The sequence below is a fragment of the Agelaius tricolor genome, unplaced genomic scaffold, assembly GCF_023055355.1.
Source record: "Agelaius tricolor isolate 1412-34295 unplaced genomic scaffold, bAgeTri1.0.p SCAF_11, whole genome shotgun sequence".
Classification (NCBI taxonomy): domain Eukaryota; kingdom Metazoa; phylum Chordata; class Aves; order Passeriformes; family Icteridae; genus Agelaius; species Agelaius tricolor.
The window spans coordinates 19,959,495-19,972,813 of record NW_027269271.1 but is presented as its reverse complement, the minus strand read 5'-3'; the positions used below and the strand labels follow the sequence as shown (position 1 = coordinate 19,972,813).

At 50.2% G+C, this 13,319-nt stretch overlaps 1 protein-coding gene across 1 annotated transcript; it reads right to left on the bottom strand.

The window, feature by feature from the left end:
• Positions 1–2,375: 2,375 nt before the first annotated feature.
• Positions 2,376–5,520, bottom strand: TMEM125 (transmembrane protein 125). Its single transcript, XM_071436490.1, has 2 exons — positions 5,309–5,520; positions 2,376–5,199 (listed from the first exon to the last, which is right to left on the bottom strand). Exon 2 carries the CDS (start codon positions 4,891–4,893, stop codon positions 4,231–4,233), a length of 663 nt encoding a protein of 220 aa, XP_071292591.1. The 5' UTR covers positions 4,894–5,199; positions 5,309–5,520; the 3' UTR covers positions 2,376–4,230.
• Positions 5,521–13,319: the final 7,799 nt, after the last annotated feature.

Below are 13,319 nucleotides of genomic sequence, written 5' to 3'. Positions count from 1 at the left end.
GACAAGCTAAAAGACACCTTTCCCCTGTCAGCTCTGCAGAGCTGAGCAAACTCATTAGTGCTGCTAGTTGCAGTGCCAGGCCCATGCACTGGGGCGAGGTGACCCTCTACCCCAGCACCCATTACAGAGTTCCATGTGTCTCTTCAGCTGTGGAGTTGTACAAATGCAATAATTTTTACATTCCTGTCATCTTTGTGGTATGATGAACAGCACATGAGACACAGGTAACTGTGAGCTATTTCTGCTGGAGTTGGTCGTGCCTTCATGGGTTACTCTGGAGTTAAAAGCAGGGAGCAGGAGTGGCATTCACCTTTAGTAAGTGATTCATAAGGCTGGTACCAACTGATTGGGAAGTTTTCCCATCATGCTCCAGAGCATGAGATAACACAGGACAGCATTTCTCAAAGCTCTGCCACACAGCTAATTCCCCCACCTCCTTTAAACCTCTGTTTCACTGCTAACTGCCTTTCTATTTCTACATTCATTAAAACATTTAGTTTATAAAAAAGGTAAATAATACACCTCAGAGAATGCAAACCAAAGGGGGAAAATGGGTCAGGTATTGGATGGATGAGACAGGGTAGAAAGCAAATGTGCCACTTGAAGCCTTAGCAGGATGAAAACCTGTTGGCTTCTTTCAGTGGTCAGCCAGCTTTTGCTCTTAAATACCATATTTCTAAAGTGAGCTTTACTTTTTCAGTTACTGTCTCATAATTTGCCTTCTGGGCTCATCAGCTACCTATGAAAATACACTATACACTGTATTTTTGGAAATTTCTAATATCTTTTGGGTTAGAGATTTAAATTTGAGGGCTGGGAAAAAGCATTTCAGTTATCTTTTGGAGGGTATTTTCTGGGCTTTTCAACATGCTTTTCAATCACGTGAATTCATGCTTGATGCAGTCTTTTCTTTTTAGTCTCAGTGATGTCTTAAAAGAAGTTAAAAATACAAGCACCCAGGCTTATTTTTCCAGGATCTTACTCACCAGTCCCTCAGCATTGGATGGCTTGTTTACTTTGACCCTGCTCATAAGTCCACTCATTTATTTTTTAGCCAAGCAGACATGGCAGGCTTTTTTTTTTGTGTGTGTGTGTGCCCTCAGGCAGCTGCAGTGCAAGTGAGCAGGAACCTGGCAACTCATGTTTGGGGGAAAATACATCTGGCATGCAGAGCTGGGAATACAAAGGGTCAGAGCATGAAAAGGAGGATCCTTCTCCAGGGGTCCACCCAGGAAGCTGCCATGAGGGCCTGGCTGAGGCTGGCTGGCTGGGAGCAGGAGCAGGTATGCAGGCAGACTGGTTCCAGGTGCGAGGCTCAGCCCTGCCACAGGGTGAAACAGCTGCTCTGTAAACAAGCTAGCCAGCACTGACATATTCAGAGGCTTTGTGTGCTCCATGTGAGCATCTTTCAGGGGCATAGTGAGGTCTCAGGTTCACAGAGCAGTGGTAAGGGGATACATCTGGGTTCTTAAGCAGAGAGATTAATATGGATCTGGAGGTGGGAATTGTGTATCGTGAAAGAAGTACATGCATTTTTGGGGCTGTGGTGGCATTGCCACACTAGCTGGTGATCCAAAACCACAGCCACACGAGGGACCCTGGGCTGTTGTGATTACTGCCCTGGGCTGAGGCCAGCCCTGACACCTCTGCTCTGCAGAGAGGCCTGCACTCAAGTATCAGCCTTCAACACAATCAACTTCTGTAACACTTTATTATGTATGTCCACACACAATGCAGGAACCAAAACCAAACCACACCTGTGCTGCAGAGGGGAGTCAGTGATTGGGCAGCACAGGCTGTCCCTCTGGGCAGCTGGACAGCCAGCCACCATCTTCAGGCACAGCCTGTTCTTAGCCATTATCTCCTTGGGTTGCTGGCCCACAGTCAATCACCCTTTCCTGGCACAAGTCACAGGCACTTGGGGCACGTTTTGAAGGGGCTGCGGAGGGAACAGGATTCACATTGACACGCAGGCAGCACGGAGCTGCGAGCTGGGCACAGTCACGCCTCTTCACAGAAATGCCCAGATGTGCAAAACAGCTGGTGTGCAGGCAGCTGTGGCCTGCCAGCACGTGCAGGCTGCTGGAGCTGGCAGTCACTGCTGGACCTCTGGTGCTGGCAGAGGGGGTGCAGCCGGGCATAACTGCACATGCATTGACAAAAGCCTGCAGAGCAGCAGTAATGGTGATGGTGGTGCAAGACCATTCAGCTCTGGCCTATCCCCTCCTGGGTAAGCACAGGGGTCCCTGGTGGACCTGAGGCCAAACAGCCTAGGGGGAAGAATAGCTCAGCTTTCAAGAGATTTAGCACAGGAGGATCTGAGCTCACTACCACCTTCTGAGCTCCTGGGCAGATTAAGGGAGGAGATGCAGAGAGAAGAGGAAACAGCAGTTTAATAAAATCTACAGATGATGTGAAAATGGCAGAGGAAAATGTAGAAATAACAGAGATACAGAGAGAAAAGCTCAAATTATGTACCTTTACATTGGGGAAAACAATCCAAGGCTTCAAGCAGAGGAAAGTCAGCAAGAGAAGGTGAATACAGCTGTGGTTTCATGAGATCTCACTGCATTGGGAATGGTTGGTCTGGAGCTGTGAAGGGGTGAAGCCCTCAGTGACCAGCTGATGGTAAGCTCTGACACTGCCTCCAGGTGTAACATGGACAGTGATTTGTGCTGTTAGCAAGGGAATCAGCTACCATCCTCTTCCAAATGATTTTGCTATCACGCACCAAAAAACAATAGGTCAGTCTTTTTCCATTGCAGAGGACACTTGGCAAATAATGAGCAAAACCAACATCTGGAGCAGAGCAACTCAGGTGAAGGAAAGATGGGAGCAGACAAGATGAAGAATCACAGAACAGTCTGAGCTGGAAGGGGTCCAGAAGGATCACAGAGTCCAGCTCTGAAGAAAATGGCCCACGTGGGGTTCAAACCCATGACCTTGGTGTTATTAGCACCATGCTCTGACCAACTGGCTCAGAGGAAGAGAAGGTCATGCAGGAGCATCTCCAGCAGGAGGTTGGGATCTATTTCTATGGAAAGGACAGTGAAATGGTTAGTGAGTCTATGAGGGAAGTGAGAATTTTGTCAGGTAAATTAGACTTAAGTCACAGGAAAAGTTCCTGGGGTGAATTGTTAGTCTGCCTCTGGTAGAGAGACCTTGGTGATAAAACAAGACACCTTGTAAAGATAAAACACCAAAAAAACTCCAGGTAAGGCCCAAGTGACAGTAGAGGAACTTTTCTGCCCTGCAGCAGCTGCAGCACTTGGGAGACAGAAACAGCTTGGAAACAAGCAGGGACTGGGATGGGCTGCTGGGCTCCTGCCTCTGCCTGGGAAACTCCTGTGGGAGGGCACAGCGCTCTCCCCTGGCACAGCTTCTGCAAAGGGCAGCCTCAGCCCCAGGATTTGGGCATCTCATCACCATCCCCCAGCAACTGCACCTTGCTGTTTGTGGCTCATGTAGCTGGAGCATCCTGACATGATAACACAGCCCCAACACTGAGTCCAGTACAGATAGCCCATCAGGGCCTTGACACCAATATGGCTTGATCACCCCTTTGATAAACCACAGGCGATGGTGGGCTGCAGAAATGTAACACTAGAACAGATCCTGGCATTGCAAACACAAACAGCATTTCATGTGAGGTCCAGCCATGCTGTGGCTCTGGCACACACAATCCTATGCAAATCCCACACTCACTCCCACAGACACCGGTGACTTTTGGGAGCAGCCCCTGCAGCCATACCTCCCACCAGGCTCCCTCGTGCCTGCTGACACGCAAAGTTTCTCCTGCCATTCACCAGCTGCTAGAGGCTCTACTTCACTCAAGAGCTGGAGGCTCTGCCCAGAGCACAGGTTGTTTTATACCACCCACAATTACAGCCTCTCCTGCCAGGAGAGTGTATGACACAGTTCCAGGAACTGCAGGAACCAAACAAGTACTGGGGTTCCCAGGGGTACAGGACAGGCTCACCTTCACTCTGTAACATGGTCACAGACAGGCAGGCAGCAGCTGACACAGGAGGCTTTGTGGAGATAAAATGCCAGCCAGGTCAGAGCCCATCCACGTGCCCTGAGTCTGTGCTGTGCCACCAGCCTGGGGCAAAGCAAATGCCAGTCATCTCCACCAGAAACACAGGGCACACTGCAGCTCTCGCCCTTCCTCGGGGAAAGGCCATCACTGACAGGTTGTATCCACTAAGGCTCACGCAGAGGTGTCCTGGGTCAGATCAGGTTGGCCATGCTGGAGGTGGGGGGGAGCCGCCTGTTTCCAGCGAGGCGGCCGGAGATGGTGAAGACGCGGATGTCGCCGGCCTCCAGGCTCCGGGGAGCCGCCCGGCGGCAGGAGGTGCACAGCAGGTACAGCAGCAGGCAGAGGAGGATGGCACTGCCGGCAGTCAGGAGGATGACCCCGCTGGTGAACATGCTGGCCAGCGGCCGTGCGGGGCTGAGCTGCATGGTGGTGGTGGAGAGGATGGTGAGCACCACCCCGCAGACCAGCAGCACCAGGGCGCTCAGCAGCAGCACCAGGCAGTCCGAGAAGCCTCCGCTCTTGAGGAGCTCGATCTGATCCCGGCTGCGGATGCAGTTCATGTCCTGGATTGCAGAGCTCAGCAGCTGCTTCAGCAGCACGAGCAGGGCCAGCAGGCAGAGTGTGGTGCCCACGGCGAGCCGCCACTCTCCGGACCGGCTGCTGGTGCTGTACAGCAGGATGATGCCCCCAATCCCGCAGGCCAGGATCAGCACCACGGCCATCCCATAGCACAGGATGGACTTCTTGGGGTCCTGGAACCACCAGAGCTCCACATGCTCTTCCAAGATATTCCTCTGGATGTGGTCCGCATCCGCAGGGGTGCGGGGGCTGCTCAGCTCTGCCAGCTCTGGCATGGTGGGCAGCTGGGTGAAGAGGGCACAGGGGTGGCACAGATGAATTTGCACCCTCACAGCAAATGGAGGGTCAATGCAGCAGCAGTGGTGAAGGCAGCTGCATTTCTCCAGCAGTGATGTCTCGGTCTCATTCTTTAGATCCTGATGGAATTTCCTTTTGCAGTGGTGCCACCTGGAGAGCTATGGTCCACATGCTGGGGTTGAGCCCACCACTGAGGCAGGCCTGTGAAACATGATGGAGCATTCCCAGAGCAGCACCACAGGGGAACTGCCAGGGCCGTCTCCTTCCTTTCCCGTGTCTTTCATCTGAAAAATTCAAGAAGAGAAGATATCATTAACCAGAGACCCTGCTCCCCTGTACCAAATAATCCTGTGCCAAACCCTGGGCCTTGGTTGCTCAGGCTGGCCTGCAGACCTTGCTGTGCTTCCCTCACAGGAGCCCTGTGTGCTTCAGCTGCATGTCTTCGTGGGGGACCTCTGTGTGCTGTGGGGGAACCCCAGCCTGCCCCAAGTTCGAGTCTCCTGCCTCCCCAGTGCCGTGTGCCCTGCTCAGAGGCTGCTGGCACATTGCTGCCTGAAGGACTCTGCCTGCAGCTGGTGCTGGCAGCAGGGCAGGGACAGAGCAGAGGCAGGTCCCTTCTGGGATAAAGCCCCATTCACAGCTCTGGCTTCACATGCTCCCTCATCAGCATCAGCCTCTTGTCACCAACTGGCTCTGCTGCCCAGAAGGGGAGGTGGGGGTCAGGACCAGGGTTTAACCCTTCCACTCCAGTGGCTGGAAGAGTGAGATCTGCCATAGCTGCACGTTCTCAGCCCTGTCCCCATCCCTGCACTGCCAGTGGTTTCCCCTCAGAAATTTCCTACAGAAATATGGTAGCTACATGTCCAGTGATCTCAGCACTTCCCTGGAAAGAGCCCTTAGCTGTGGCCTGGCACCCTGAGATTTTGCTCTCCTTGCTACTGCTCTGTGAAGCATTTTGCCACTGGAGGGGAGCAGAGGAAGGGCAGCACTGGCTCCGAGGTGCTGTGCTTAGCTGGGCTCCCCTGGGCACAGCACCTTGTCTCAGCCCACCACTCCTGGGTCCCAGGCTTGTGTCCCTGCTGTCCTGGCCCCCCTTAATGCTTCTTTGGGTACAGTTTTAGACTAAGAGTGGAAACCACTTGCATTTCTCTTACATAATGTTCCTCCCTGGCATGTGAGTGCTCCAGCTGGTCTCACAGCACCACAGGGACCCTCTAGGCCAGCTAGTACCCAAACCATGGAGAGGTGCTGGAGAGGACAGCACAGGAGCATGTCAGCAATGGCTGAGCCTGGGAGACATGGGGCAAGCCCTGGAGACTCAGAACAGCCTCTCTGGTCACCTCCTAGACAGGATAATGCACCCTTGACCGCACAGGCACACACATGAACTGCTCTGAGTCCTACAGGAGCCCATGGCAGGGACAGGAACTGACTCAGGTCCCTTGTGTCAGAGCTGTGTCACTTCTGGGCGGGGGGACAGCCACCCTGCCTGCTAGAAATGGCTCTCAGGAGCCCATCAGCCCACGTCTAACACACTCTGTTTGTACCCTGCTCTGCTCGGCACTGGGCTCAGGGCTCATTACACACAGGCAGGGACAATTTATGACCCCCACACGTGGCAGCTCTGCACACACCAGGGATCTTTCCTCCCATCGCTCTCCCTGTCTCTGCTCTCCACAGACCGCATCCCTTATGGCAATGCCTTTGCTGCCAGCAAACACCTCAGACCCCTCTGTCGGGGCCCAGCCAACACGGCCGGGGGGAGAGGGAGGACAATTGTGCGGGGAGTGCCGAACCAGACACCGCCTGACAGTGTCAGGCCAGGCTCCTCCTGAGTCACTCCCCGGCTGCGATGGAGCATGAGGTCACTGTGGCCTGGCTCCGGGCCCGCTGCCAGCGGCTGCACGGGTGCGGGTGCGTGTGCGGGCAGCCCGTGTGCGGGTGCGGTGCGGGCAGCCCGTGTGTGTGTGCGGGCAGCCCGTGTGCGGTGCGGGCAGCCCGGGTGCGGTGCGGGCAGCCCGTGTGCGGGTGCGGGCAGCCCGGGTGCGGTGCGGGCAGCCCGGGTGCGGTGCGGGCAGCCCGGGTGCGGGTGCGGGTGCGGTGCGGGTAGCCCGGGGGCACGGCGGGTCCCGCACAGGGCTGGTCCTGCTCGGGGAGCCGGGCAGCGCTGGCTGCGGCACAGACCCCCAGGACACAGAGGAGACACCCTTGCTGGGAGAACCGTGGGAGACATACAGCTCCTGGCTGGAGCCAGAGCCATCAGAAAGCAGCAGTTAGAGAGAGAAAAGAGCTGTGGCTGAGCGTGGTTTGTGCCTCCTGGGATGCACTTTGATTTTGCATGAGGCAGCAGATACCTTGTGTGTGCCCAGGACACAAGTCCCCAGGAAGGTGAGGATGTCACGGGACACTATTCAAGTAGAGAGAGGCAAGGAGACATTGAGTCTGGATTAGCCGATGCAAATCAGCTTGGTTCTAAACATTGCTCTCTCTTGTGTCTTATCTCCTCCTTACCAGTGAATGGGTGAGTCTAGTAGGTAGCATGTTTGTAGATTAGATTGAGATTTCAAGAGAACATAAAGCTTGGATAAGTGCAAAGTCTGTGTCCTTCTGCTGCTTGACCTAAGTTACACGAGTCAAACAGTAAACAAGGAAACCACAACAGCATGAACCACAATGAGGGAAAATGTGATCAAAAATCAAGCTACAGCACTGCATTCTCGTGTTACTTTTTAAAATTTAACCATTTTAGGTTTTTATTTGCTCAGAAGGACAAGGGAGCAAAATAAAACCATAGGAGCATCTGGCCGAGGAACAAAATTAGGTATCACCTCTACAAGCATGTATTTCCCAGTGTTATATTAACCTCTATTAAGCAGATTATTTGGAGAGTTTCCCAGTGTTGCATTAACCTCTATTAAACAAATGGTTTGGAGAGGCAAAGGCTTCCACTGGAGTGTGCTTTCATGTTTCCTTGCCTCTGTTTGAAAATGTTCTGGGAATATAATCTTTTGCTCTAAAACCATCCACACTTGCTTCTCTAGACCCTGAGGGCTTGTGCTGCTAATAACAGTATTTTTACTCCTAGAATCACAGAATAATTAAGGTGGGATGGGACCTTGTGAAGTCACCTGCTTAAAGAAGAGTTCACCTAAAAGTCAGACTGAGCAGGTCAGGGCCCCATTCATTTACATGCCAAGGATGGAGGATCTGTAGCCCCTCAGGGATCATTCCAGAGTTAAATCACCCTCATCATGAAAACATTCCTCCTTAAATCTAGCTACAGTTTCTCATTCCTCAAGCTGGGTGCATTGCCTCCCACCCTCTTTAGAAAACCCTTTCTATGTTAAACCAAAGCAGCCCTATCCTGGACTGTCCTTGAAGAAGGGATGAACTTTGATCTCACAGCAGATTTGCTGATCTGCTTTCTTGGCCTGTGCAGCACATCACTTTGCCCAGATCAGACTGAGAGAAGGGAAGGAATATAGATGCCTGCTCTGCCATGAGGGAGGACAGCCACCCAAAACTGTTGCCCCTTCTTTTGGTGTTCTTTGGGCTACCTGGTCTCACTGGTCTGGGACAGACCATAACAAGCCAGTGGCCCATCAGATTGGTGTATTTGATAGTGTGGATCACGGGTCATTAATCTCTACATTTACTCACTACTGAAGCCAGCGCCTTCTGTGCTTCTATCACTGTATGCAAGAGAAAAAGGAGGCGAGCACCAGCACAGCCACACAATGCTTTAAGTCCAAACAGCACATTTCAGGAAAAAAATGACATGCTGTCCTTCCCCACTGCTGGCTGGCAGCTGTGGAGGAAGAGCAGGAAAGCACTAGGAATGCAGGAAAACAAAAATATTCATGTTTTTCCTTTTCCATTGTGCTGGTTGTTTTTTTTCTTTCCCTGCTCTGACAACATTTAAGTGGAAATTGAGGGTCATCATCAATGTGCTCCTGGCCACTCCTGGCTGCAGGTGTGGGAGATGTACCCTGGCTGAACGCCTCGGAGTGATACATGCATATATTTAGTAACTTATAAACTTTTTGTGCCTGACAGACTGATAACTGGCAGACAGGCCATGGACTGTACATTAATTAACAATTCAATTTCAGAACCACATGCAATTCAGCTCTTGAAATATTTCTCACTTCCCTCCTCTTCTCAAACCCAGGGTACCCCTCGAAACAATGCTTACCCACAGGGTTTAGGAGGGGAAGTCTGGGGATGAGACAGGCTCCTGCAGTATTTCCTTGTACTTCCAGCCTTGGAAGGGTTTCATGCAGCTTTTATGTGGACGTTGTAAGCATCATGGAGACTGGGAGAGTCCAACAAGATTTCCTATAAAATAACAATACATAAAATTATTTACCTGAGCAGTGTGGATGAGAGCCAACAGAGTTTCACAATCTCAAGCAAATCCAAGCCATCTCAGCCCTCTGTTTCCCCAGTCCATCACAGCTTATTTGCTTCTTCACCTGATCTGTCCATAGCCTGTTTGGGATGGACCTGCTGCCACTCAGTGCCTCACAAAAATCTTTAGTCCAGAATAGGCATAAACATTTTCCCATAATTTCATGTAATTTTTTCAACCTCCAATGCTTTAGGAAGCATTTCTTTAGCAAGAGAGTCAGCTCTGAATTGTTGTATGTCCCTTCCAACTGAAACAGTACATTCTATTCTGTCTATTGTGTTCTAGTTTGTCTATTCTAGCCTATTGTGTTGTCTATTCTATTGTATTTCAATGGAAAAGGACCTAAAATGATCATCTAGTCCAACTGCCTGACCAATTCAGGGCTGACCAAATTAAAGAATGTGTTTTAGGGCATTGGCCAGGAGCCTCTTCAATACTGACAGGTTTGGGGTATCAATCAATTCTCTAGGAAGTGTCTTCCAGTCTTTGACCACCTTTTCAGTAAAGAAATGCTTCCTAAGCATATTTGATTCTGTCCTAACTCCCTATAAGCTCAAAGAGAATACAGCTCATGTATCTTGTTTTATGACTGAATTATTGTCGGTGCACAAACCAGAAGCTCTCAGTGTCATGGAGTTTGAGGCCTGTCTGTGCACCTGGGAGCATGTGGGAAGATTCCCTCTCTGAGAACTCAGGACTGGGAATAGAGAAACATGCAAGGAATGGGTGTAATGGGGCTTTTATATGGCATCTATCTGTCTTGCCCAAAATCCTAGCTCGAGAGCCACACTCCTTTGCCTGCCACACCAACCACCAATTCCCAATGCTTCTCCTTTCCTGGGCTGCTCAGGATCCATGCAAACCTGTGCAGTTTGATCTGCACCTCTGGGGAGAGCCCACCCTCTCTCCCCTGACAGATGGATAATGCTGTCCTAGCAGTGAGCATCTGTCCCGGCAGTGCTCCTGCCATGAGACCCCGTTTGGGAAGCCCCAGGGAACCCTGGCTGATGGTGGATTGTCCCTTCCTTTCCCCAAGCCTAGGGGTTCTGCTCTTAGGGATGGTGGAGGGCTTCTTGTAACAGGGTCAGAGCACAGCTGCCTTTTACACAGATCTAGACCGTTTTGGCACGCTCCATTGTGAAATGTCATGTTCCCCTTCCTCTTTGTACGCTCCACAGGCATCCATTATCCTGACCCCGCAGAGCCTGTCCTGATACACCTCTGCCAAGGGTGGCCTGGGAGTTCCAAGGGAACAAGAAACTCCCAAGCCTGACGTGGTGAGAGCAAACAACAGCACAAGGAAGAAATGAATTGGAGGCAAGAAGCAGGGTCTCTTAAGAAGTGAGTCTGAAGCAGCCTCGAACCTGCCAGCAGCTACTGCACAGCTCCCAGGGAGGAAGGGATCACTCACCTGCAGCAGACACTGCCCACATGCGACAGCCCGGCACATTCCCTGCTCCAGGCTGGCAGCAATGGTCTTTCCTGGCTTTCCTTCCACTGGATCCAGCTAACGAGGGAGACTACGGGGAAAATCTCTTCCCTTCCTCTCGCAAGTGCCTGCCAAGAGCCAGGCGAGGCTCCCCTTCCCGGTGCCGCGGCAGCACCGCGGTCCGGCGGCCGCGCTCGCCTCCTGCCCGGGCAGGTGCATTCCCCAGCTGGGTGGCGTCTCAGCAAAGCTGCTGCTGCTCCTGGAGACGCTCCAGAGCCGCGCCGGTGTGCAGGTGCCACCCCTCCCTCCTCGGGCAGGATCTGGCCTCTGGCCACACACCGATCCTGGAAGGTGGCTCATTTCCTCCCAGCTGGAGGTGAAGCGGTGCCAGAGCAGCTCCCAGGCAGTAAGGAGTAGTGCTAGGGGACATTTGACACATTCAGCAGGTATTTGGCATTAAATAAGGTAGCTCCTGCTTTACTTTATAGGTTAGGGCCATCCAGTCATATCAGGACTGCTTCTTTCTGTGTCAGAAGTTCAGGCAAACACTCAAGTCAGAAAAGATGTTACCGTCACATCTTCCCAACAAAAGGCAGCTGCACAACCCCCTCCCTGGGAGACATCAGCACCAGCAGAGTTTACTAAGCTGCAGAAGAGCTGATTTCCTGGTAATCCAGTGGGGAAAAAAGTGTAACTATTTTGAGAGGAATCAGGGAAACAGAAAAACATTCATTTAAGAGCTGAAGAATAACAAAAGGGAGTAGCAGGAATGTTGAATTCAGTAGGGGAATGGGATTCCCAGACTGATCAATGTCCCCTCCTTCCTGGCTAGGTTTCATGATGGCAGAAGGGATCATTACCGTTAGTCTGAGCAGCTGGAAAATCACCAGGGAAATGCAGGAAGGAGAGAATAGGACTGAACAACAGCTCTTGCTTAGCTAATGGATAGGGAGGTTTGGTTATTAAGTCACATGCTACTTTTTATCAGGCTGTGAGAAGGGAAGCTTAGGATATGCTAATCAAATAGAAACCAAGTAGTGTGACAGGTTCAGGAATTTGTCTGAGAAAAATCTGATACGTCTTTGGAGACTTGTGAAATATCATCAGTCCAAAGGATGTTGTCCTACACATAAAAAAACAAATGGTATGTGATAGGTTTTCCTATACAAACACCTTTGAACAATGAGCATGACCCTATCCAGAAGAACCTGGTTTTTAGTTGGCCCAGTTAGCAAAAAAAGCATCTAAGGGGAAACCTTATTCAGATAGCCATGTAGTCATTTTAAAAAGTGGGCTGTAGCTTTCTAAGAGCATGAAATCCTTACCAGCTCCTTTAGGGAGATACCAGTAGGAGAAACAGAACAATGAAGGTCAAGAGAGGATGAAAGCAGAAAATGATTTTGCACCCTGAGAGAATTCAGAAGACCATTAGCACACAAAACCATAATCCAGTTCCAGATTAATTCTAAAACATTTATAGAGTTTGTGTGTGGGAGTTTGACCTTGGTCTGCTTTTCCCAGTATAAAAGGGGCTTGTACATCTACTTTGCTTCCAGCAGGTCTGTTGAAGTTTAATTGTAACACTCTGCTGTGCCTGATGTTTAATGCTCCCCTATACAAACAGTGTTTTAGCTGCCCCTTAGCCACTAAGTTCAAAATCCTCTTCAGCCTAAGTCTGGCAGCTGAAGCTACCTCAGCTTCATCTGACTGGCTGAGTATTGCCTTTAAAATTTGCTAACAAGGGTGACATAGGGATATATTTTTAAGCATATCAGTCACCATTTAGAAATAATTCACTATCTGTATAGGGATATTAGGAAAAGATTCTTCTTATTTAGACAAGTTGATTGCATTTCTCTAAACCACAGCTATTAAAGCAGTGTGGTGTATGATTCTAGCACTCAATTTGTCCTGACAGAGAGAGGAGAAAATTATACCACACGAGAGCCTAGCAAATTAAGATGGGTGTGTCCTGAAAATTTTAGAGGGAACTAGTTTCTAAAATATTTACTAATTACATTAATTACATCCTCTTTCTGTACAGGAAGTATCAAGATGATTATATGGGGAGGAGGAAGAAAAGGTGTTACACTAGCCCATTAACTTCTTCCTTTTGCTCCTGTGAAACCTATGATCTGTACAAGGTTAAAGATGCAAAATGGAAAAAAAAATAGACCAAAGAAAGTTAATTCCACATTGATGGACAAAGCACTCAGCTAAGTCTCCAAAATCATTGGAGCTCATGGAACCATCTATTTTGCCATGGTATTGCCCTGGAAATTAGTCTAGTATTCCTGATGGTAATGCAGCTTACATGTTACCCAGCCCTGGCACCACCTTCTGTATAATATTAGGAGTATATTAAAAGCACTCATCACTTTTCCACAACTCAGGATAGGAAATGAAACAGAAATATACTGGCTGTTGTAATGCCATATAGTTCCATGCTCAACCAGTAGCTCAAACTTCTGATAGATGTGAAATACTCCTCAGTGCCACAGTGTGTCATGCACTGACAACAAAAGATGAAAAATTTAGTTTTTTTTCCCCCCTCATTATTAAAG